The 21,768-nt window shown below is 39.4% G+C and overlaps 2 protein-coding genes across 3 annotated transcripts; one reads left to right on the top strand and one right to left on the bottom strand.

The window, feature by feature from the left end:
• Positions 1-348: 348 nt before the first annotated feature.
• si:ch73-382f3.1 (uncharacterized protein LOC100151273 homolog) lies at positions 349-11,564 on the bottom strand. Of its 2 annotated transcripts, none has more exons than XM_041804035.1 (4): positions 11,174-11,564; positions 8,157-8,316; positions 6,733-6,896; positions 349-6,423 (listed from the first exon to the last, which is right to left on the bottom strand). In XM_041804035.1, the coding sequence occupies exons 1-4, from the start codon at positions 11,321-11,323 to the stop codon at positions 6,040-6,042; spliced, it is 858 nt and encodes a 285-aa protein (XP_041659969.1). In that variant the 5' UTR covers positions 11,324-11,564; the 3' UTR covers positions 349-6,039. The 2 variants fall into 2 exon arrangements, with proteins under 2 accessions (XP_041659969.1, XP_041659970.1); XM_041804036.1 differs by having other exon boundaries at positions 6,733-6,893.
• A 284-nt stretch (positions 11,565-11,848) lies between these two features.
• toe1 (target of EGR1, exonuclease) lies at positions 11,849-21,768 on the top strand. Its single transcript, XM_041802287.1, has 8 exons — positions 11,849-12,194; positions 14,935-14,975; positions 15,149-15,245; positions 15,664-15,822; positions 17,314-17,427; positions 19,631-19,779; positions 19,940-20,102; positions 20,763-21,768. The coding sequence occupies exons 1-8, from the start codon at positions 12,078-12,080 to the stop codon at positions 21,480-21,482; spliced, it is 1,560 nt and encodes a 519-aa protein (XP_041658221.1). The 5' UTR covers positions 11,849-12,077; the 3' UTR covers positions 21,483-21,768.

The following is a 21,768-nucleotide window of genomic DNA, read 5'->3' as shown; positions in this document are numbered from 1 at the left end:
GGCGGATTTTACACTTTAGCTGAGTTGTGTCCGTAACTGCTCATCATACTTAGAACCTGTGCATGATCTGTGCTGCATGAAGTGGAAGATATTGCTTTATCAATACATCTCGATGTTTTAATTTAACCAGCTTTGCGTTTTTTTTTTTTTCAGGCTCTTATTTTGAAGGCGTAAATAACCGGTTTCTTGAGTCATTCACGGAAGCATGACATCTTAACCCACCGAGGCTTGTCAAAGCTGCCCGTGACTTCCGTAAAGTGATCACTCAGTGAGCGTGGACTCCGCCCCTCCTACGTCAGGTGTTCCAGCAGGTGGATGAAACATTGATGAAGAGGTGCAGCAGGCAGCACAATGCCGATAGTACTGCAGTACTTCCTGAACAATACTTTACTGCACAATGAGGAATAGAGGTAAGTGGGTAGGAGGAAAAACATCAAGAAAAGCAACAAGAATTTACCGTAATTAACTTAGATGTGATTTTGAATAAATAAATAAATAAATAGTGTTCTACAGAGACCACTGACTAGAGATTTTTGGCACAGATCAGACATTTTATCTAAATAAAGTTAAAGAAGACTGGCTATTTGAGTTTGTAGTTTATTTTATCCTGAGTGAAATCTTAACATGCATTATGTTCAGTGAAAACTGAAAATCACCTTAAAACATTCAGTGTGGTGAAGAAGTATTTGCCCTCTTCCTGATTTCTTATTTTTCTGCAAATTTGTCAACCAAAATGTTTCAGATCATAAACAAAATTTATTGTAAGACAAAGATAACCTGAGTAAAAAAAACAACAAATGTAGTTATTAAGTGGGATTGTAGGTCATCCTGAACATAGGATGACCTGCAGAGGCTACAAGCAACCTGCCATCTTCAGAGATGCACCCAAACCTCTGCTTCAATCCCTGCTTAGTAAGAGCAGGGTGTTGAAAGTGTGGTGGTAGTTTCACAATTAAAATGTCATTGAAAATGTTCAGGGCTCTTGTGGTGCCCCCTTGAGCAAATGCTTAAACTGAGTCAGCCAAAGACCACTCTGAGTGTGGCTTCTATTCCCTCAGATATTTGTAGCACTGATGTGAAGAATTAACATAAAGAGCATATAAACATAAAAAAATGCTAGTGAAATGGTGTCATGGAGTTTGTTTAATAGTGTGTACTGGTGTTACTGTCCACAATATTCACATCACAGTCTGCAGCACATATAGATCATCCTGTTGAGTCAACACTGATCTACAGTAGAATCTGTCCCATAGTATGACAAATCCTTTAGATTCAGTTATTTTATTGAGTAGGCAGACTTCTAGATATAGTGACATATTCATACTGGTGCAAAGTCCATGCACATTTTATACAGGAAAAGTTGATTTTCAGTCGTTTAGTAGTACATTACATCTCACTGGATGCAAGGTCAGCTCCTATAGGGCCTGCACTATGAAGCAGGACTTAGCGAGGTAACTTCAGCTTTAACTTTGGGTTCTAAATACTTTGAATGGGGTTCACCTCTTACAGGGGTATGTTTGGGATAACGGCTGTTTCAGACTGGGTTGTGTGTTTACTGAGTGATAGCTACGGCACATTACTGGACTCAAAACATCAAGCCTTTGATACAAGGCAGTGTGCTGTGTTGGCTGTGTCTTCCTGCCGTCACAGCTCTGACTTTCTTTACAAGTTTACTTTCAGTAAATCTCCCTAAAGTGACTCGATTCACTGTTTAGCATAACCAAACCAAGACATTTTAGAATAAAAGCCCTCTGTGCAAACAAGATTGATTTTCTCCAAAGTAAAAGCACAAACTGGAGCTGTAGCCAAACTGAGTTTATCTTGCCTGCCACTTATTCTACTAATGTGGACATTCAGGCAGGGTAATGAATCACAAATGAGATTAAATCGCAATGTGGCATGCTGCAGTTTACAAAATGCAGACATTGCAATATTGCTTTAACTCGAAATTTGTCAAAATACCAGTGTAATACATTCATTTTTTTTGCAGCAGAGATTTCATGCACATTTAGCAATTGATATCAAATTTGCAATATGAGCAAAAATAATAGCAAATACATATTTTTGTAGTTGTTCTGCCCTAGTTAATTCTATCTTACATTGATGAAGCTTAGCGTTAGTTCACCTAAGTCATACCCCTAGCTGTGATTGGCTGATAGCCAGCTCCCACAGCCAATCACAGCTCTATCTCTCAGCACAGCAGTCCATTTAAAGATGACGTACTGCTCACTTATCCCTGCTTGCATTATACTGCTGCTGGAAAAGCTTCACCTCCTCCACCCCAGCCTCCTCCTTTATAGCATGAAGCTTGTTGCTCCCTCCCATTTAGATTCTGCTACTATGAATTAATTGCTTTTGAATAATTTCATTGTTTTCAATACATTGTCATAAATGCATTTTCCATACGGTGGTGTAGCTATGGACTACATGGAAAGTCAAAGCATGCTGCTTAACTAAATGTAGGTTGTAATATAGAATGATTTATTGCTTGAATTTGTTGAAAAATAGACAAGTACCTAATAATAATCACATATCAAATCACAGCACTAAGGGAAAAAATTGCAATTAGATTATTTTTGCAAATTGTTCAGCCCTAGTGAACATTCACATCTACCAAAGCAAAGTAAATATAACTCTCTTATTCATCATTTCTGTCTACTTTGGCTGAGAGAAGTGCAGAGCTTGCTACAAAAAGAGAAGAGCCTATTCTGTGTGTGAGATGTGCTGCTCAATCAGGCAGTCTGACAGCTCTGACATTGAATGCCAAAATGAAAATCAAGCTGTGACACAGCCGTTATGAGGCCGCTACGCACCCAGTAGGAAACAGCAGTTACAGATCATCCTGTAAGACACCACCTACTGACCAATCAGCTCTCCTGAACACTGAGAACTGATTGAGAGGAAAGAAGGGAGAGAGACTGACAAAACACTTAGTATTACCCGTAATCATCTTATATTATCATTCTAAAGAGACTGAATTGAGTTCATCAGATGAAAAGTAAAGCATATTTCTTGCTTCGCATTACATTTATATTGGTTTCATAAGTTTTCTTTGAGACCACTGGGGATGCAGCTGATATATTATTTCTAGAACTGCCATACAAGAAAAATATTACAGCAGCAAGGTAATTAAAGGGGGAAAGTGGACTTATCAGTCACATATGTTGGGACTGTAGCTGTGCTGATTTTATCTGCAGTAGCTTATGTTTTTGAACCTCTGCATGTTAATGACTATATTTTTGACAAATTTGTTGTATCAACGTGTTGACGGCAGTTTCTTTTACGATTGTAGTGAAGACAACCCTGCCCCTTTTATGAAACTGAAACCTTGAATCTACTCGATGATTTGGTAACCTGCTTCATGTAATCTAACCTGACACAGTCAGTGAAACCAGACACCCATAATGTACCCAAGGAACATGTTGTATAAGCACCGGTCCTGTCACCTTTTAGTGCATGTCATCCTCAACTCAAGCATTTTCTATTTTTTTGGTCTGTTGAGCCATTTTATCAAATATTGGCAAAAAATCCCAACATACCCTAAAAGGGGGCTCTGTATCAGCCACTGTATTTTTTACGAGTTGTATTTCTCCCTCTTAACAGTGTATCATATAATCTGAGAAAATTTCATCTGTGCTGACTCTACTCAGAACTCTTAAAAAGTTTCACTGCACCTCTAACCTCACTGGTTAGAGACACTGGACATTAAACAGGCTGCCAATTCAACAGGCCTTTTACAAATATTTCTACACTTTCAGAACAACCCCAGTCCCTTTAAATCTGACTACATCATTCATCTCCCCTCATAAGGCAGCATACAAGTATATCACGGTGGAAACACCACATCCAAACTACAGGTGCATCTCAAAAAATTTGAAAAACATTAACGTTCATTTCCCCCCACATGATTTACTTCAAAAAGTTAAAATTCCATCGATTCTAGGTGCAAAGCAAAACATTTCTAGACTTTTTTTTCCAATCTTGATTATTATGGCTTACAGCTCATGAAAATCAAAAATCCACTATCTCAAAATATTAGAATATTGTGGAAATGTCCAATTTGCAAAGGTTTCTTGAGTCTTCCTTCCCTCTTTCGTTCAGTACAAACAACCACAATCATGGGGAAGACTGCTGACTTGACTATTGTCCAGAGGACACCCTTCACATGGAGGGTAAGCCACAGAAGGTCACTGCTGAAAGAGCAGGCTGTCTTCAGAGGCTGTATCAAAGCATATTCATGGAAAGTTGACTGGAAGGGAAAGTGTGATAAGAAAAGGTAAACAAGCAACAGGTATGACCTTGGCCTTCAGAGGATTGTCAAACAAAGCAGATTCAAGAACGTAGGGGAGCTTCACAGAGAGTGGAATGAGGCTGCAGTCAGTGAATTAATAATAATAATAATAATAGTATCTGGAATTTATATAGCGCCTTTCAAGAAACCCATGGATGCTTTACAAGAACACATAAGACATGGACAAACTAAGTGAGGGGTAGGATGAGTATAAGGGCTGGTTTAGTCAAGACTAATGTCCAGAGATGGAGCGCAACGGATGTCTGCAGGAGGAGTGTTCCAGAGGGTAGGGGCTGCAGCGCTGAAGGCTCTGTCTCCAAAGGTTTGGATTTTGGTTTTGGGTATGGAAAGTAGGCCAGTGTCTGAAGACCGAAGGTTATGGGATGGTGTGTATGGATGGAAGAGATCAGAAAGGTACTGAGGAGCCAGGGCATGGAGAGATTTGTATGTGAGGAGGAGGACTTTGTAGCTGATGCAGGACTTGATCGGGAGCCAGTGAAGGTGGATGAGGGTCGGAGTGATGTGTTGCCAGGGTCTAGTGTGGGTGTGAACTCTCACAGTAGAGTTTTGGACATACTGGAGCCTGTCCAGGGTTTTGCTGGGTACTTCAGACAGGACTCCATTACAGTAGAAGAGCCACCACACACAGACAGGTCCAGGAAAAGGGCTAAAAGTGTTGTATTCCTAGTGTCAAGCCACTCCTGAACCTCAGATTGCATAAGCTTTTCATCTGGGCTAAGGAGAAAAAGAACTAGACCATTGCTCAGTGGTCCAAAGTCCTGTTTTCAGACAATTTGATTTTCATTTGGAAATCAAGGTCCCTGAGTCTAAAGGAAAATCTGAGAGGCACAGAATCCAATGTGCTTGGGATCCAGTGTGAAGTGTCCACAGTCAGTGATGGTTTGGGGTGCCATGTCTTCTGCTGTGGTTGGTCCATTGTGATTTATCAAGTCTGGAGTCAACACTGTCAGCCATCTACCAGGAGATTTTAGAGCACTTCATGTTTCCATCTGCTGAGAAGCTTTATGGAGGTATTGATTTGCTTTTCCAGCAGGACTTGGCACCTGCCTACAGTGAAGCCAAAACTAGCAGAAACTATTTTACTGACAATGGTATTACTGTGTTTGATTGGCCAGCTAACTGGTCTGACCTGAACCCCATAGGGAATCTATGAGGAAATGTCAAGAGGAAGATGAGCGACAACAGACTAAACAATACAGCCGAGCTGAAGGCTGCTATCAGAGCAACCTGGGCTTCATAAAACCCCAGCCGTGCTGCAGTAATTTGTGTTAAAGGAGCTCCAACCAATTACTGAATGCATAAATGGGCATAATTTTCCTGAAGGCCAGCGTTTCGGATTATAAACCTCTTTTTTTGGACTGATGTTTTGTGATATATTGGGATAGTAGATTTTAGATTTCTGTGACCTGAAAGCTCAACATTTAAAAAAAGTCAGGAAATATTTTGCTTTGTAAAGACGAATTCAATCACAGTAAAAAAAGATTAACCTTTTCATGATATTCAAATTTTTTAAGATGCAACTGTGCAAATCTCAGCAGCTGTAGAGCACAAGCATGTGACAATTCATACATCTAAACGTACAGTTTCTGCCAAGAAAAAGCACACAATTTTACTGAAGCTTTCGTCTTTAAAGACGTGGGAGAAACTTCTGGGCCATTGTGAGCCACACCCAAAAAGGTTTACCACAATATCTTTTCCAGTCTTCCCTTTATAAAAAACTTCTAAAATCAGGACAATACTCCGATCAGCTCCTCCTCATCATTGTCCCCGACTCCTCCAGTTGGGCTGTCACAGGTGGCCATGAGCCCGAGGCTGAGCTCTGCCAGCTCCTCACAGCTCATGTCAGTTGTCACCATGATCTTTGTCTCCAGACGGTTACACAGAGTCCTGTAGGAGGGCAAAGGGTACCCAAGCTCCCTCAAGTACTCGTAGCCTTTAGTGCCGACAGCACAGCGGATCTTTCGGGCCTTCAGGATGGTTTCTGGTGACCAGACAGCACGGCGGGAGCGTTTGCTGAGGGACAAAGCTCGAATCTGGTCCTCATACAGAAAGTTCTGAAGACCTTTCTCGATGCGGTCAAGACGATAGAGACGCTTCTTCATCTCCTCTGCCTGACAGTCATTAAAGAAGACATATGTTTAGGGAGTGAACATCCCTGCTTTGGCTACAATGAGATATAAATTATATTAGAAGGTAGCTGCCCATGCCAAGTCACTAAAAGTAAGAGACTAGTAAAGCCACAAGTTAAATTACTGGGGAATTTAAGTTAACATTGATCTGATGTGCAGGGTTTCAGCTACATAGACACAAAAATGTTATTTTATATGTGCCTCTTAAAAAGAAAAAAATGGCAACAAAAATATGCAAAATAAAGAAAGAAGTAAGTATTTGCTTTATAAAGACAAAAACAACAATCCTACCTCTCTCTGTAGTCTTGCAGTGTGCTGCATTTCCTGCTCCAGTTGTTTCTTCAGGAGCTGACAGCGTGTGCAGGGCTGATGCTCCTCTGCCTCCTCATCCTCCATGCCAGGCAGAGGAGTGCGTCTAGCGTAGCCATGATCCCCAAAATTCAGCTCCTTTTCTACTACAGACACAGAGTGTTTTCAAGCAGCCACATAAGTACACATCCTGATTTATAGCCAGTGTCCATACAATCAGGCTTGCACAAAACAGTTCATCATTTGAACAAACATGCCATGTATGACATAAAATATGCTGAGGAAGGACAAAGGACACTGCTGTACGTAGCAGCTCTGTTAAAGGAAAGACCAAAGGCATTGTAGAGGGCATACAAGTAACATCACAAGCAGCACAAGTCTCTGCAGTACCAGCCACTGAGTGGCAGAGAGTTTGCTCTGCTGACAGAAATCAGTGGGGAATAAGCACTTAACTGCTTTTATTTCAGTGGAAAATTGCCCAATTTTGAATAACTACACCCTGAAGATCTCCACTGTGATCAGCTGATTGTCCTCAGCTGATAAAATATGTATAGAAATGTTTGGAGATGTAACGCTACGTTAATCAAGCCATTAGATAAAGCTGGGCTATTATAGTAGCAACAACAAGCTTTCAGTTAGTGATGAATATAAGCTAAGCTCCACTCCACTCTTCTCCCATTTAACTTAAAGGAAAAGTAAGACCTTAGATTTCATCAAATTAACCATACGGTTAAATAACATCAAGGTGACAGGCCCTTTATGCCCTATAAAATGGGTTATGTTTTAAAGATCTAAAAATAGTCCCTGTGATGTCTGATTAAAATAGCTGGTTTTATCTGGAAAATACCAGAAAAATGTTGTCCATATATTTGATGGAATAAAGCAGCCATTGTATAATAACATGATTTTTATTTGGTTAAACACTAGAGTTAATTCTTCAGGAGAGCTACATCCATTAAGCCACATCCATTTCCTAAGAGGGGTGTAGTCAGGGGTGGAGCCAGATAGCTCATTAACACTTAAAACCACAGGCACAGAAACAGCTCATTCTGAGCAGGGCTGAAACAGAGGGGTTTTACACATGCAGAAATCCAATACAGGAGTGTTTTTTCAGCAACAAACTTCACAGGCATGTTTTGGGAACCTCTGAGACCAATATAAACTTGTCTTTAAGGGATTTAAGGGTTAAAATATGTCCCCTTTAAGCACAGCTATAGGGGCAATTAGCGTTTGGCAGCTGTGTTACAGTTTAGACAGCACTTGAGCAGGATTGTGATCCTGAAATAATAAAAAAAATGATATGAAGTATTACTTTAACCAACAAGTAATTCTGGCGCTGTCTACAAGGGATCTAACTTCAACCATCTAGCAGCTTAATCGCCCTCATCCCTAGTGCATACAGGTACCTGGTTCAGGTTTCATGGGCAGAAGGATGTATTGAGTACTGGCTGCAGGATAAGGAGGATCTGCACTGCTGAACAGAGTGGGGATGGCATTTGGCTTCAGCTTCCTCCCTCCAGCTGGAGACCTCGCTACCTCCTCAAACTGGTTCTGCTCAAAATGATCCTGATCAAAAAACAAGGAAGGAAAATACTGACAATCTATTCAACTAATCAGTCACTCAAACACAAGAGATAAGGGATCATGATATCTTAAGATAAAGTTAAAATAGACACAAATATGTACAATTTAATTTAAAAAGAAAAAATAAATGTAATGTCCTTGTTATCCTTCTGTAGGCTCTCCTGTGCAATGTCAATCACTGAAAAAGAGAGCTGCAAAGACGTTACGAAGGAAAGATACATGGCAGGATGTATCTTGTGTCAAAGTGGGAGTGCAGATGTGAGGTTAGCAGAAAACAGACTGGGAAAAAAAATCAGCCTGCCTATATTGCAAAAGTCTGTTGTGCCTTGAGCTTCACAGCTACACATTGGTAGACATGCTGTCTCATGTCAGTCAGCTATTTTCAATGAAACATATTAATAACATAGAGGATTTAAAAACCATGCTCATCCAAACAAGTGAACGAGATAAAGGGGTCACAAAATGCACTGGTGTTAAAAAGATGCGCACGCCGCTTCTAATTAAAAACCTTAGATTTAGTTTTGGAGTCCCAGCATTTTCTTAAACAGAAGCCCCAGCGACACAACGTTGAGAATTTTCCCTTATTGGTGAAAATTTTTACTATTTCTGTGTTATACACGTTGTTTTTAGTTGGGTTCTTACATTACCTCAAATATTTCCAGCAATTTTCAAAGCCAGAGAAATTCTTATTTATAACTGTAACAGGACGTGTATGTTTAGTTGAATGTCATGACAGAGCCGTAGTGACAAAACTTGTATGCCGTGGAGACGTGTTAAGACTGCTGCCGTTCTACTCACTTGTGATTGATCTAGCTATAATCTGCCATAAAATGTGATTTTAATCACCCAAGCCCAATCCTGTAACGCTGCACCCCTCCGACTCAGCGGACCAATGAGGCATTCAGGTTGAGTAGGAACCAGGCCCACTGCTTAGCGTACCGACCTCTGTTTACTTCTTGTTTTGCTTTTGAACTCCATAAAATATATATTTACTATATACTCCTATATGTTGGTTAAATAGATTTCTTATAAGGACGGAGAAAAGCTGTTAAAATTGCTTGCTGCAAACAATAAGGAATGCTTTGTAATTAGCTTGAAGTAGGAGCCAGTAAGGGCTCTAAAAACTGCTTTTCTCCCTTATAAGATTAATCATTTCATCAATGAAAGCAAAAAGTTTGTTTCCTATAGTGATGCACAATAAATCTTATTGCAATAATATTGCAAGGCTGTGCAATTACATGATCACATGAAAGGCTGCATTTATTGTGGTAACAAAGAAGTAGTACTATTAAAGGTTTACAAAAATACTCTTGGAAAAGGCACATAGTAAAGCAGTGCCTCTACTGCACTTTAAATAACTACCTTTATTTTCCAAAAAAGCAAAACTTTTGTGGAAAATACTAACTTTAGAAAGCATTACTTTAAAAATCTCAGGTTTGCTAAGGAAGCAAGTAGACTCATGATACCAATTATGTATTATATTGTAATTGAAAATCACAATATTTTCCAGTGTATTTCATACATTACCAAATTATGCATCACTTATTTACTGTCTAGTAAATAAACTGTATAGTAATGTTTTTTTTTAAAGTTTCTTGTTTAAAGGGGACACTGAATGCAAAAGATACTTTTTCAGGCTTTTCTAACAAAAATATGTGCCCTTGGCCAGTCTAAAATCCCCTCAAGTACCAGAAAAATCCAGTCCCTTCCCCCTCTCTTTCTCAACCTTTCAGAAAATGTGTGCTGAAACAAGTTCTCAGATTTTCCCCTCATGACCTCATGTGGGGAGTTAGCCCCGCCCCCCCGGCCCTCCCCACTTGGAAGAAAGTTTTGCCCTCGTCTCCTGATCTTCATCTCAGCTGCCAGCTGAGATGCTGGATAGCTCAGTGGGTTACCCTGCTGACTTGTCTGGGAGATTGTTGGTTTAAATCCTAGTCAGGTCCTTAACTTTGGATAAAACCTTTTGCAACATTGTGACATCAGGAGTGCCACATCCATTTCCTGAGAGGGGTGTGATCAGGGGTGGAGTCAGACAGCTCTTTAACATTTAAAGCCACAGACTCAGAAACAGCTCTTTCTGAGCAGGGCTGAAACAGAGAGGTTTTTAGACATATAAAAATCCAATATTGGAGTGTTTTTCATAAACAAACATCACAGGCATGTTTGAGGGACCTCTTAAACCGATATAAACTTGTCTTAAAAGGTAAAATATGTCCCCTTCAAAACAAGAAGTAAGAAATAGTGATTGTACAGCTGAGCAGCACTGGTCTCTTCATTTTTTTTGTGGTTTTGATTTTACGTACTGTACTTTAAAAATTGTTTTATCTCTAATGCCGGGAACAAGGACTGCACTGCAGATGAAGAAGAAATTACTACCCCTCTTTGGAGCTGGCCTTTTTGTTGAGCCATGGCACAAATCACTGCTGCACAGATGTAAATTTAACTTTGTAATACTCAAAGCGTGTAAAATCAAGTCAAAACTGGAGATTATCTTTCAGTTTACACAATGTAAAACCTTTAGTAAGGTTTAAAAAAGAAACTATGTATCATGAAATAGTACCATGATAATTATCATAGGCTGCATTGAGTGTATGCATTACTAACAAGCACGCAAGACATCAAACTTCAGGTGAGTTATTAAGTGCTTATTAAACGTAACCTACGAGATGTTTACCAGTAAAATAATAATAAAAACACTCATTTACGCTGACACTGAAAACATTCCCTTCATTTTCAACTTTGTCTTTATTTTCCTTGAGATACATACTCTATCTCTGAGTTGTGAACTATCCACATCAAAATCACCAGTGTTAAAATATCAGTACCTGTGTAAACTTACCTGACAGAGCCTGGAGTGAGGAGTTGGTTCAAAGTCACGCTTACAGTTCACCAACCATTTCTTCTTCCTGATGGGGTCTTTAGGGAATCTAAAAAGCTGTTTACCTATGCTGGTTGAATTGGAGCAGTTTGGAGCAGAGCAGCCACCCATTATGGCTTTTAAAAACACAGCAGAGCTAAATTTAGAAGACGTCAAGATAGCCTGGCTGACTGAGGCTCGGCTGGAAATATCTATCACCACTTTTAGCAAACTAATGAGGAGGAATTAAAATCTGAAAAAGTCACAGCTAGGAGAGACAACACGTCGTGGAAACACAAATGATATTCTGCCAACTTTCACTTCCCAGTTACTGATAAAATATTAAATACTTCACAGAGATAAAATGTTTCTGACTTTGTTTGAGCCAAAATGGCGGACTTCATCCTAACGGTTAAGTAAAATGACGTATTGTTTATATGTGTCTAGAAATAAGCCGGATTTAAAAAAACAATTACTTGAAAGCAAACTTCAAAGATGATGAGAAGTAAATTACATCTGTGTCATTTTCAGGGGAACAGTTGTGGCTCATATATCTGGTATATTTTTAACCTTCTTTTAGTCGCCATCGAGTTTGTATTTGCGCTCAGGCAACGCTTAAACTACTAACGGGTTTTACCAGAGGACCCATTCGAGCACGTTGAAGTGTTTACGGTGTAGAGGTGCATGCTGTGTAATGTATTTAAGGCTAGTAAAATTTTACTTCTGATAGAATAGACAAATCAACCGAGATAAACAAATGGGCTGGCGTTTTGAAAAGTCCTGGCCTTTTTTTCCTATAGCTTAATTAGCCACAAGAAGCCCTCCATAACTGCTGAAAACTTCTCTCCAGCGGTTAGCTTTCCTTTCGTTATAATTGAGAGTAATCATGGCATCTTCTGCACTGGTTGTTCCAGTGATTGATGTCCAGAATGATAACCTCAAAGAGCTTTGGCCTGCTATGGTAATAGCTATCAAAACGGCATCATTCGTTGCACTGGACACGGTAAGTGAAGTTGTTTGTTTCTTGATGTCTGGTTTCCTTAATGGACCCAAACCACCCAGTTTATGGGCACATTTACTTCTAAAATACTGGGCTTCAGCCCCAACTTAATCGTGTCTATTGAAGATCTCGTAATACTGCCCTACAAAAGAAAGTTGGCATTGCTGCCTTTCTGCTTGCACATTTATACACTTCAAGAGCTGCAGAATGGACCATCCGAGTTCATGACAAACTTGCATTTTTTATCCATATCAACGAACACTGACGCTTTTTCCCCTGCGTTTTAAGATGCTTTATATCTTGCCAACTACAAGCTGGTTCATCTGAATAAATACAACCACAATTCCTGTGTAAAATGTAAATAAAACGATGTAATTAGTTGCAAATCTCATAAATAGACAACATACCAGGTGATAAAACAGAGAAAGTTTAGTATTTCATGAAAAAAACGAACTTATTTTAATTTGATGGAAGCAACACCTAAAAAATTAGGGACACGGCAACTAAAGGCATGAAAAGTAGTAGGTACTAGCTTGGGGAGCATTTTGCACTAATTTGGTTAATCCCAACAGGTCAGTAACATGAGTATAAAAGGAGCATTCTAGAGAGGCAAAGTCTTTCAGAAGTCAAGATGGGCAGAGGTTCACCTCTGCATCTAAAAATTGTGGACCCATATCTGAAAAATGACTTTGAATATCCCACCGTCTAAAGTTCATAATATTGTGAGATATTTCAAGATGACACATTGTACTTTTAGATATAGTTAATCTTTTTCTTTGCTAAGATTAGAGTGAGTGGCTCCTTTTGTCTACAGTGATGATAACAGCTAAGGTTAAAGCTAGTGAGACCACTCTTTGTTACAGGGAAGTGTCGTAATTCACAGGACTCCTCCTCACTAGGAAGTGTGGGAGAATCCTCCCCTGAAGATAAAAAGACACACTTACCGAGGGTCAGGAGCTCTCTGATCTGAGAGCTCACTGGGACACACAGATGGGTAATATTTGTGACATTTTGTAAACTTTATATGTAATCCTTAATAAACTTTGGGTCAATGACCATTTAAGCCGAACTAATGCTCTCTTTGTCCTTCTGCCAATAAGAGAGCAGCGCAAAATTCTAACAATATCATCAAAAGATTCAGAGAATCTGGAGATATCTTTGTAACCAAAGGACAAGGCCATAGGTCAATTTTGAATGTTTGTGATTACTGCATGTAAAAGAGGCATGATTCTGTGCTGGAAATCCCTGCATGGGCTCAGGAACACTTCCAGAAATCATTGCCTGTCAACACAGTTTGCCAAATGCAAGTTAAAGCTGTATCCTGAAGAGGCCATATGTGAACACAATCCAGAAACGCCTCCTTCTTGTCTGGGCCAAGCTCATTTATAATGGACCGAGGGTAGATGGAAAACTGTTCTGTGGTCAGATTAGCCTTAATTTAATGTGAAATTTTTTTCTCTCTTTGAAAACAATGGATGCTTTGTTTGGTGGACTAAAGAGGAGAGAGACTGTCCAGCTTGTTATCTGCTCACAGTTCAAAAGCCTGCATCTCGGGTGGTATTGGCTTGCATCAGTGCCCGTGGCGTGAGCAGCTTTCACATCTGGAAAGGCTCTATCAATGCTGAAAAGAAGATAGAGGTTTTAGAGCAGCAGATACTCTCATCTAGACAATGCCTCTTTCAGGAAATGTCTTGCATATTTCAGCAAGACAGTACTAAACCACATCCATCACAACAGCATGGCTTCACAGTAGAAGAGTCCAGGCGCTGAACTAGCCTGCCAGTCCAGAACTTTTAACAATATTTTGTACATTATAAAATGGAACATCTGGAAAAAAAAAGTCCAAGGAACGTTGAGAAGCTCGAGTGCTACATCAGGCAAGAACGGTACAACATTCCTCTGCTTAGGGTCCAGTAACTGGTCTCCTGACTTCCACTATGTTTAAAGAGGAGGGGATGCAACTCAATGGTAAACATGGCCCTGTCCCTACTTTTTTGAAATGTATTGCTGCCATCAAATTCAAAATGAGCTGATGTTTTTCATGAAATGGTAAAATGTTTGGTTACACTATGACGAACACATAAATCGACAAGCTTTTTCAAAGAGGAAGACTAGCTAAAAGTTGTGTTTAGTTTAAGTTTAGTTTTCATCACGGAGACTAAAGTTTGATTGCTGGTCTGTTGGCAGTCAAAATCCATGCTATTTCTCCACTGTAGCTCTAATGGGTAAAACATGAGAAACTGGGTAGAGGGCAGTATTTAAAGTATGATAATACATTAATATGATTGTTTTACTTTTGAATTAATTTTACAATTTGGCTAATAAAATTAGTCTGAAGAAAATAGTTGTTTTGATTAAGATTAAATACTAAAACATAAGGACTTTATAATCTTTCTACCAAATGTTTTAGAGTTTTTGTCGACTTAAACGAGACAAAAACTTTCCTAAATGAAAAATGATTCTGATATGAGTAAAACTAAAAGGTATTCTAATCTAAAGACTAAATTCAAACTAGCTGCCAAAATTAACTCTGCATTGCTGTCTTTGACAATACTTTTAAACACATGTAACCTTTTTTCAACCCTCAACTTGCTTTTTCATCTTAACTGCTTTTTTGTTACTGTTCATTCTGTATTATTGTCTCTTTTGCTTCTTTGAATAACCTTTCATTTTGCTTTTTGTTCTGTCACATAATTCACAAATTAAATTTTAAAAACAGAATTTGATCTCTGTCTCGTTTTAGGAGCTGAGTGGTCTTGGAAACAGAAAATCGCTGCTGGCTCAGTGAGTAAAAACATCAATGATAGTCTGCATAACACACTCACTCTACACCACACACCTCATACACTATTAATGGGTTGTCAGGCAAAATATGCATGTTTTTAAGTCACTGTCATGTCATCACTTACTGCATATTTGTGTTTGCAGTTTGCTTATTTCAACCTGCCATGTTTCAGATCTATAGAGGACCGATATAAAGCGATCTGTCACGCTGCTCGCTCTCGCTCCATCCTTTCTCTGGGAATCAGCTGCTACAAGAAACTGGAAAACAAGGTACAACTTAATTTGCCCTCGTTAACTTTGTCCAGCTTTTAAAGTACAGTATGTGGAAATTTTGCTCTGAAATATATACATTAGTTTAGAATGACCAGTCCTAACTTGTTTAGTTTGATTTGGGTACTACCATTACCTCAAATATTTCCAACTGTTTTCAGATTCATAAAACGTATTAATTGTTGTAACAGTGTGGTTTTTTTTGTCACAGTGACTTCTATGACAGAGCTATTGTGAAAAAGATAATATGAAAATAAACTATATTAGATGTACAATAAGCTGCTAATGAAGTTAAGTCAGACACTGCTACATAAGGAAGTGTGATATCCTCCGTTGTTTGTTGTGCTGCCTACATGTGAAGGACCATGATTTTTCTCTGCTTGATATCACAATTGTTATGTCTGTATCTTCTCACAAGGCTGCTGACACATACCTGGTCCAGGTGTATAATCTCACCCTGCTGTGTTCAGAGGAGTACATCATAGAGCCTCAGTCGGTGCAGTTCCTGGTGCAGCACGGATTTGACTTCAACAAGCAGTACGCACATGGAATCCCTTACTGCAAAGGCAACAATAAGGTACTGATTCTCCCATGCTGCTTTGTGTTGTGCTGTGTGTACTTATCCAACCTTTTCTGTGTGGTACTTTTAAGTCAGTGCTGCTTTGCTCTGTTACCTCCTTTGTACCATAGCTTTACTCAACTTTTGTAATTCTGAGTCATCCGTACAAGATGGTTTGTAGCATAAGCCACCTTGACTTCATACTGTAAAAAGTGATGTAAGTTAAAAAAGAAGACAATCATTCCTACACTGCTGCATATTTACTATATATATTTACTATACCCATGAACTCCATTTATTTTGTTTTTATTATTTAGTTCATTTTTATTTTAATGATGAGAAATTGCAATCTAACACTTATGCATTGTCTAGTATGCAATTTGGACAGTGTCTCCTCTGCTGTTATCTCCTCTGCTCTATTTTTGTTCGTAAGACACATAAATAATATCTTTTGCATTTTCATGAGATCATAATACTACTTGAAAATTTTCAGTATTTTCAGCTGTGAATTTGACTGGACCTCTGTTGCTTCTCTTCCAGCAGCTTTGGATTACCTTATCTATTACATTGTGCAGAAGTCTGGGGGAAATGCATGCGTATGCAACCTTCTAGGGCTGGGCAATTAATCACAAATTAGATTAAATTGTAATATGGCCAAAAAGTTGCAATATTTCTTAAACTTGAAATATGTCAAAATAGTAGTTTACTAAATTTTATTTTTTGCAGCAGCTTTACAAGCTTTACCTCCCCCACCCCAGCCACCTCCTTTATAGCTTAAAGCTTTTTGCATCCTCATATTCCGATTCATGCTACTATGGAATAATTGCTTCTGAAATAGTTTCATTTTTTTCAGTACACACTGTTATTTATGTGTCCATCCATATGGGGGTTTCAGCCATGTGCTCCCTGGAGAGTCAAAGCATGCTGCTTGACTAACCCAGGGAGCATCTTTAGAGCAGAGCCTTCTCTGCTAAATAAAACTGTAGGCTATATCACTTTTCCAATGAAATGGTAAAATGTATGATGAGTGTTCCTGACTGAATGTAGGTTATAATATGAATCGATTTATTGCTTAAATTTGTTGAAAAATGCATAAGTTGAGTAATCTAATAGTAATCGCATATTAAATCCCAATCACAATATTGGGAAAAAAATTGCAATTAGATTATAAAGCCATAAGGATTATACATTACGCAGGATAATGGTTCCCCACTTTTTATGTTAAAATGACAATGTAAGAAGCTGAAATTTTAATATGAAACATCACTCCTTAAATAGAGCATCTATGTATGAATGAAAACCTCTCTCATGCATGGATGGTAATTTTAGATGGATCTTTATAAATGGTCAGCAAATATACTTGGGTGGCTTTCAATATATTTGGGTGGCCCACCTTAGTATCATCTATATGTAGGAAACACTGAACAGGAAACTGCAAGAACTTTTGGCTTTCACTTATGAGGGTATTTGAACTCTAGCCGTCTTTACTCTCTCTGTCTTCTTTTTTAGGCCGGATCAGATGACAAGGGCGTCCACATCAGAGCCTTGTTCACTGAACTGCTGCGAGCCAGGAAACCTCTGGTGCTCCACAACGGTCTCATTGACATAGCCTTTCTTTACCAGGTAATGGCAAGCTCTAATGTTTACTGCTCAGTTTCAATCTTTAACTTCTTAAAAATTATTTTGTAGGGCTTTTCTCAAGCATTTCCTGCCAGGTTGCAAGGTTTGTGGGATAAAACCAGCCCAAAACTCAACAGCTGATCTAGCCAGCCCAAAATAAGCCAGTGAAACCTCTGCCACAACAAATTTCCTCTAACACTCTGGGGTCAAGGATCCAGTTGAATGTTTTTGACTACCTTTGATTATACATTTATATTACACCTTAAAAACTGTTTGTCTTGCCTTGTTTAGTGTCTTTGTTTTTAGCACAACCTCACATGTGACTTTACAGTTGCATTTTGACATACTATATCATCACATTGGACTTAAAATCACACAAAACATAAAACTAGAGCAGGAAAAAGTTTGTTTTTTTTTACTGTGCAAACCAATAAAATGTTTAATTAAGCATTTTTATAACTTAGAATGCATATAAAAATTGCAAATTACAAAAAAAACTTGTTTACAAATTTAGCAAGCAACAAAGTTATATAACACTCCTTAGACCAAAATGTGGGCAATGTCTCAGGCATTCCTTACAAAACTTAACTGCTATTTACAGAACCATCAGGTGTCACAATAAGATGCCACACAAATTATTTATGCCACTCCAAAAAAAAACAGGTCCTGTCTATCACAAGACAGAGGGGCACATCGCAGCCTGGCACTTCTAGGGTGTCACTCGTCTTTTTCTCCACTTGGAGGCGACGTTTACACTTCAGTCTGTCTCCAGTCTGCTGACACACCAGCTCCACCGTGAAGTCTTTGAGTGCCATGGGCTGCGCCTGCTTGGCACTGGTCATCTCACGGTGCAAGATGAAGGTATTTGTTGTCACAATGTCCACACGGTCCTGTACCAGCAAGCTGTTTTTCTGTGGGTGGAGTAGAGTTGAATGAGCTGGTCTGACAGGTCAACCCTACCCACATTCTTGTTGTAGGCCTTGATTGGTTTGGGACAAGGTGTTCCTCTCCCAGCCCAGCATCCATCTCCATCCTTCACCCTTCTCTTTACTGTCTCACCTGAAAATGCAGGACGGATGGTGGAGCACACAGACACCTATTCTGCTCTCCCTATAGGTGCCACATGCTCCAAACACCATGCTGGCCAGCTCCCTGAACAGTTTGGGACTGTTGTAAAAATTGTCCATGTAAATATGGTACCCAGTGCCAAAACAGGATGGCTGAATAAGGTTCATGACTGCGTCATAAGACAGCCCATGCCCACTTGCAGTTACAGTCTTGCCAGTGTAAATGCTGAACCAGCCACTGCTCGAATCGATCAATACAAAAATTTTGATCCCCCATTTAGTTGGCTTGTCCTTCATATATTGTGTAATGCCAGATTTTGCGTTAGTCCCACCATCCTTTCATCCACTGCCAGCTCTGTCCTCAGGTGCCTGGCAGAAGCCTGGCAAACATGGAGGATGCCATCATAAAGACTGACTCTAAACAGGTTGTCATGTCCTGGTGTTCCCTTTCCGGTGTTCTGAGGAGGATTTTCTACATCCTCAGGATCACTTGTGCAACCATAATCACACAGTCAATACTTAGTTTTATTTATAAGGACCTGCGCCGTCTTAGCATTAAGAATGAAGGCTTCCGTAATATGATGAAAAAAACACTGGCCTGTCATGTCATGTCCTCCCCACGACACAGTACATTAGTCTTTAAAGCTGATCAGCTTGTCTCCCAAAGTCTCCCTCCACAAACACCTTGTCATTACATGATGACATAAAAACGGAGATAACATGAACTACAAAAGATTGGAGTAAATTTACTCTATACTGATTTATTTTTCCCCTTTTGAAAATTCCTGAAAGCATTTTAATTCATTAAAGCTAATGGGGAAAATCAGCAATTGTCACTGTTAGAACAGACATCAAAGTTTCCTGAATTTTAAATGCTTCAGGCCAGCTCTGTTTTTCTGTTTCGTCACCTTGAGGTGAATTTAATTAAAAACGTCTTGTTTGTTGAGTCCTGAAAGTTAAAAACACACTTTTTTGATCTGAAAATGCCTAGAAGTCGCAGCAGTTTTATGTGTGTAGTTTGATTGGAGTGAATGCCATCTTTATGTTGTTTTTCATTTAAATACTCCCTCATACCTTTCTAACAGCATTCTGTATCTTCAATCAATCAAAATGCTTTTGTCTTTGTGTCTTTCTCCCAGAGTTTTTATGCTCATCTTCCTGAGCACTTGGCTACCTTCACAGCTGACCTATCAGAGATGTTTCCTGCTGGCATCTATGACACTAAATATGTCACCGAGTTTGAGCTCCGACTAACTGCCTCGTATTTGGAGTACGCCTACAAGAAATGGTCAGTGTTTTATTATAGATTTAAAGAGCAGAGCTGAAAAATTTACTAGTGATGTGCTCATTAATTTCTGTGCCAGGACACCTCTGAGCACTGCTCCAGTGTTTTGGATTTATCAGAGTGTAAGTGAGTCATAATATTCCCCTCATATCATCTCTTGCAGTAAGCTGGACAACAGTCGCAATGTGACCTCTGGAGGTGCCGGGCCTAATGTTCATGTAGAGTTCTGTCAGTACGGGGGTAAAATGTCCAGCTACGTGGACTTCAGGCCGTGCCCCGCTGTAGCTCCTTTTGAGGGACAGGCTAACATCTGCGAGCGCTTCTCTGTGAGTTTCAACCTCTTTTATTTGTAACCCAGAGGAATCTCTAGAAGTTTAAAGGTCACATTTTTTACCCTTTTAAGACAAGTTTATATTGGTCTGAGAGGTCCCCAAAACATGCCTGTGAAGTTTGTTTCTGAAAAAACCCTCCACTGTTGGATTTTTGCATGTCCAAATACCCTTTGTTTAAGCCTTCCTCAGAAAGAGCTGTTTCTGTGCCTGTGGCTTTAAATGTTAATGAGCTGGGGGGGTTCTTGAGGGGACTGTGGACAGGCCAGGGGCACATATTAACATGTGACCTTTAAGTGAGATAGAAAAAACTAGGGATGTCCAATATATACCTGCACTGATAAATTATCTGCCCCTATGGAACACTTTTTAGAGAAATTATTATTCTGATAAAACTAAAACCAACTGGGTCATGAAACTGTCAACTCCTCTGTTCAGGCCCTGACTTAAAGTAACTTAAATATAACTTAAATTAACTGAAATTGTAAAAACAGACTTTGCTCCATTGGCTGATATCCTTTTTTGTTCAATAATCCATGTATAATATCATGATGGAACTTGTAAATTAAACCCATAACAGAGAACTGACATGTCAAATCACCAGCCATTAGTAATGCTATGTGAAATCTTCATTAACATTATTTTCTTTTCAAACAGGCGTTTGGTTGGTGCCCAAATGGCTCAGAGTGTCCATTATCCCACGACACTGACCAGATCATCCTCCAGGATGAGAAGAGCTCAGGGGAAAAGAGGAAAAAGAGGAAGAGACATAGAGAGAAGAAGAAAGGTCGAGGAAGCACTCTGGATTCGTCTTCTATTTTTGATGGTGCCCCTGAAAACAAAATTCCTCACATGGAGGTGGAACCTGCAGAAACAGCAGATGATCAGAAAGAAGAGGAACAATGCATAGACAGTGTGCCTCTAGTGGACGATGATGGAGACTGTGAACAGAATGAAGGAGAAAACATGAAAATAGAAGGTGAGGGGAATGGAGTGTGTGCAACAACAGCCACTAATGATGACACAAATGAGAACGACGGAGAAGAAACCAAAACAGAAAATGAAGAGAAAGAAAAGTTGAGTGCGCCTCCATCAGTTCATAATAAGAAGACGGACACAGGAACGCACCGTGCAGGGTTCGATGCCTTCATGACCGGCTACATCTTCGCCTATTCATGTATTCAGTTCAGGAAGGGTGGACTGGGATCTGTGGAGGAGAAGCAGCAGGTGAAGGAGCAGGCGTGGCTTCCCTCCTGTGTCAATAAGGTCTACCTGAGTGGAAAGGCAGCTCCTCTCAATGTGGTCAAAAGCACCTTCTCTAAATCATCTAAGGCTCATGTGCAGAAGATGGAAATGGTGTGGGGACACAAAGCTTAGAGGGGACTCTGCACAAACAGCAGATTTTACTTTTATCATATGGCGGTTCATGTTTTATTTTTTTATGACAAGAGCTCCTTGTTTAGTAAAGTTTATTTCAACAAACAGAATTTTGAAATAGTTTTAAGACATTCATGTTCCCAGAAGATTATTAGAAATAAGATGATTTCCTGGTTTTTCTGATACTAAGCTGCTGTAATGTCTGGTGAACTATTTTGACTAAACATTTTTTTGTCTTTTATCTTGGTTAATAATTAAAATGTTAAAACATATGGCCTTACCTCAA

This window comes from Cheilinus undulatus, linkage group 13 (assembly GCF_018320785.1).
Source record: "Cheilinus undulatus linkage group 13, ASM1832078v1, whole genome shotgun sequence".
Lineage (NCBI taxonomy): Eukaryota > Metazoa > Chordata > Actinopteri > Labriformes > Labridae > Cheilinus > Cheilinus undulatus.
The sequence above is the reverse complement of the archived record's forward strand: the minus strand, read 5'-3'. Positions and strand labels throughout refer to the sequence as shown.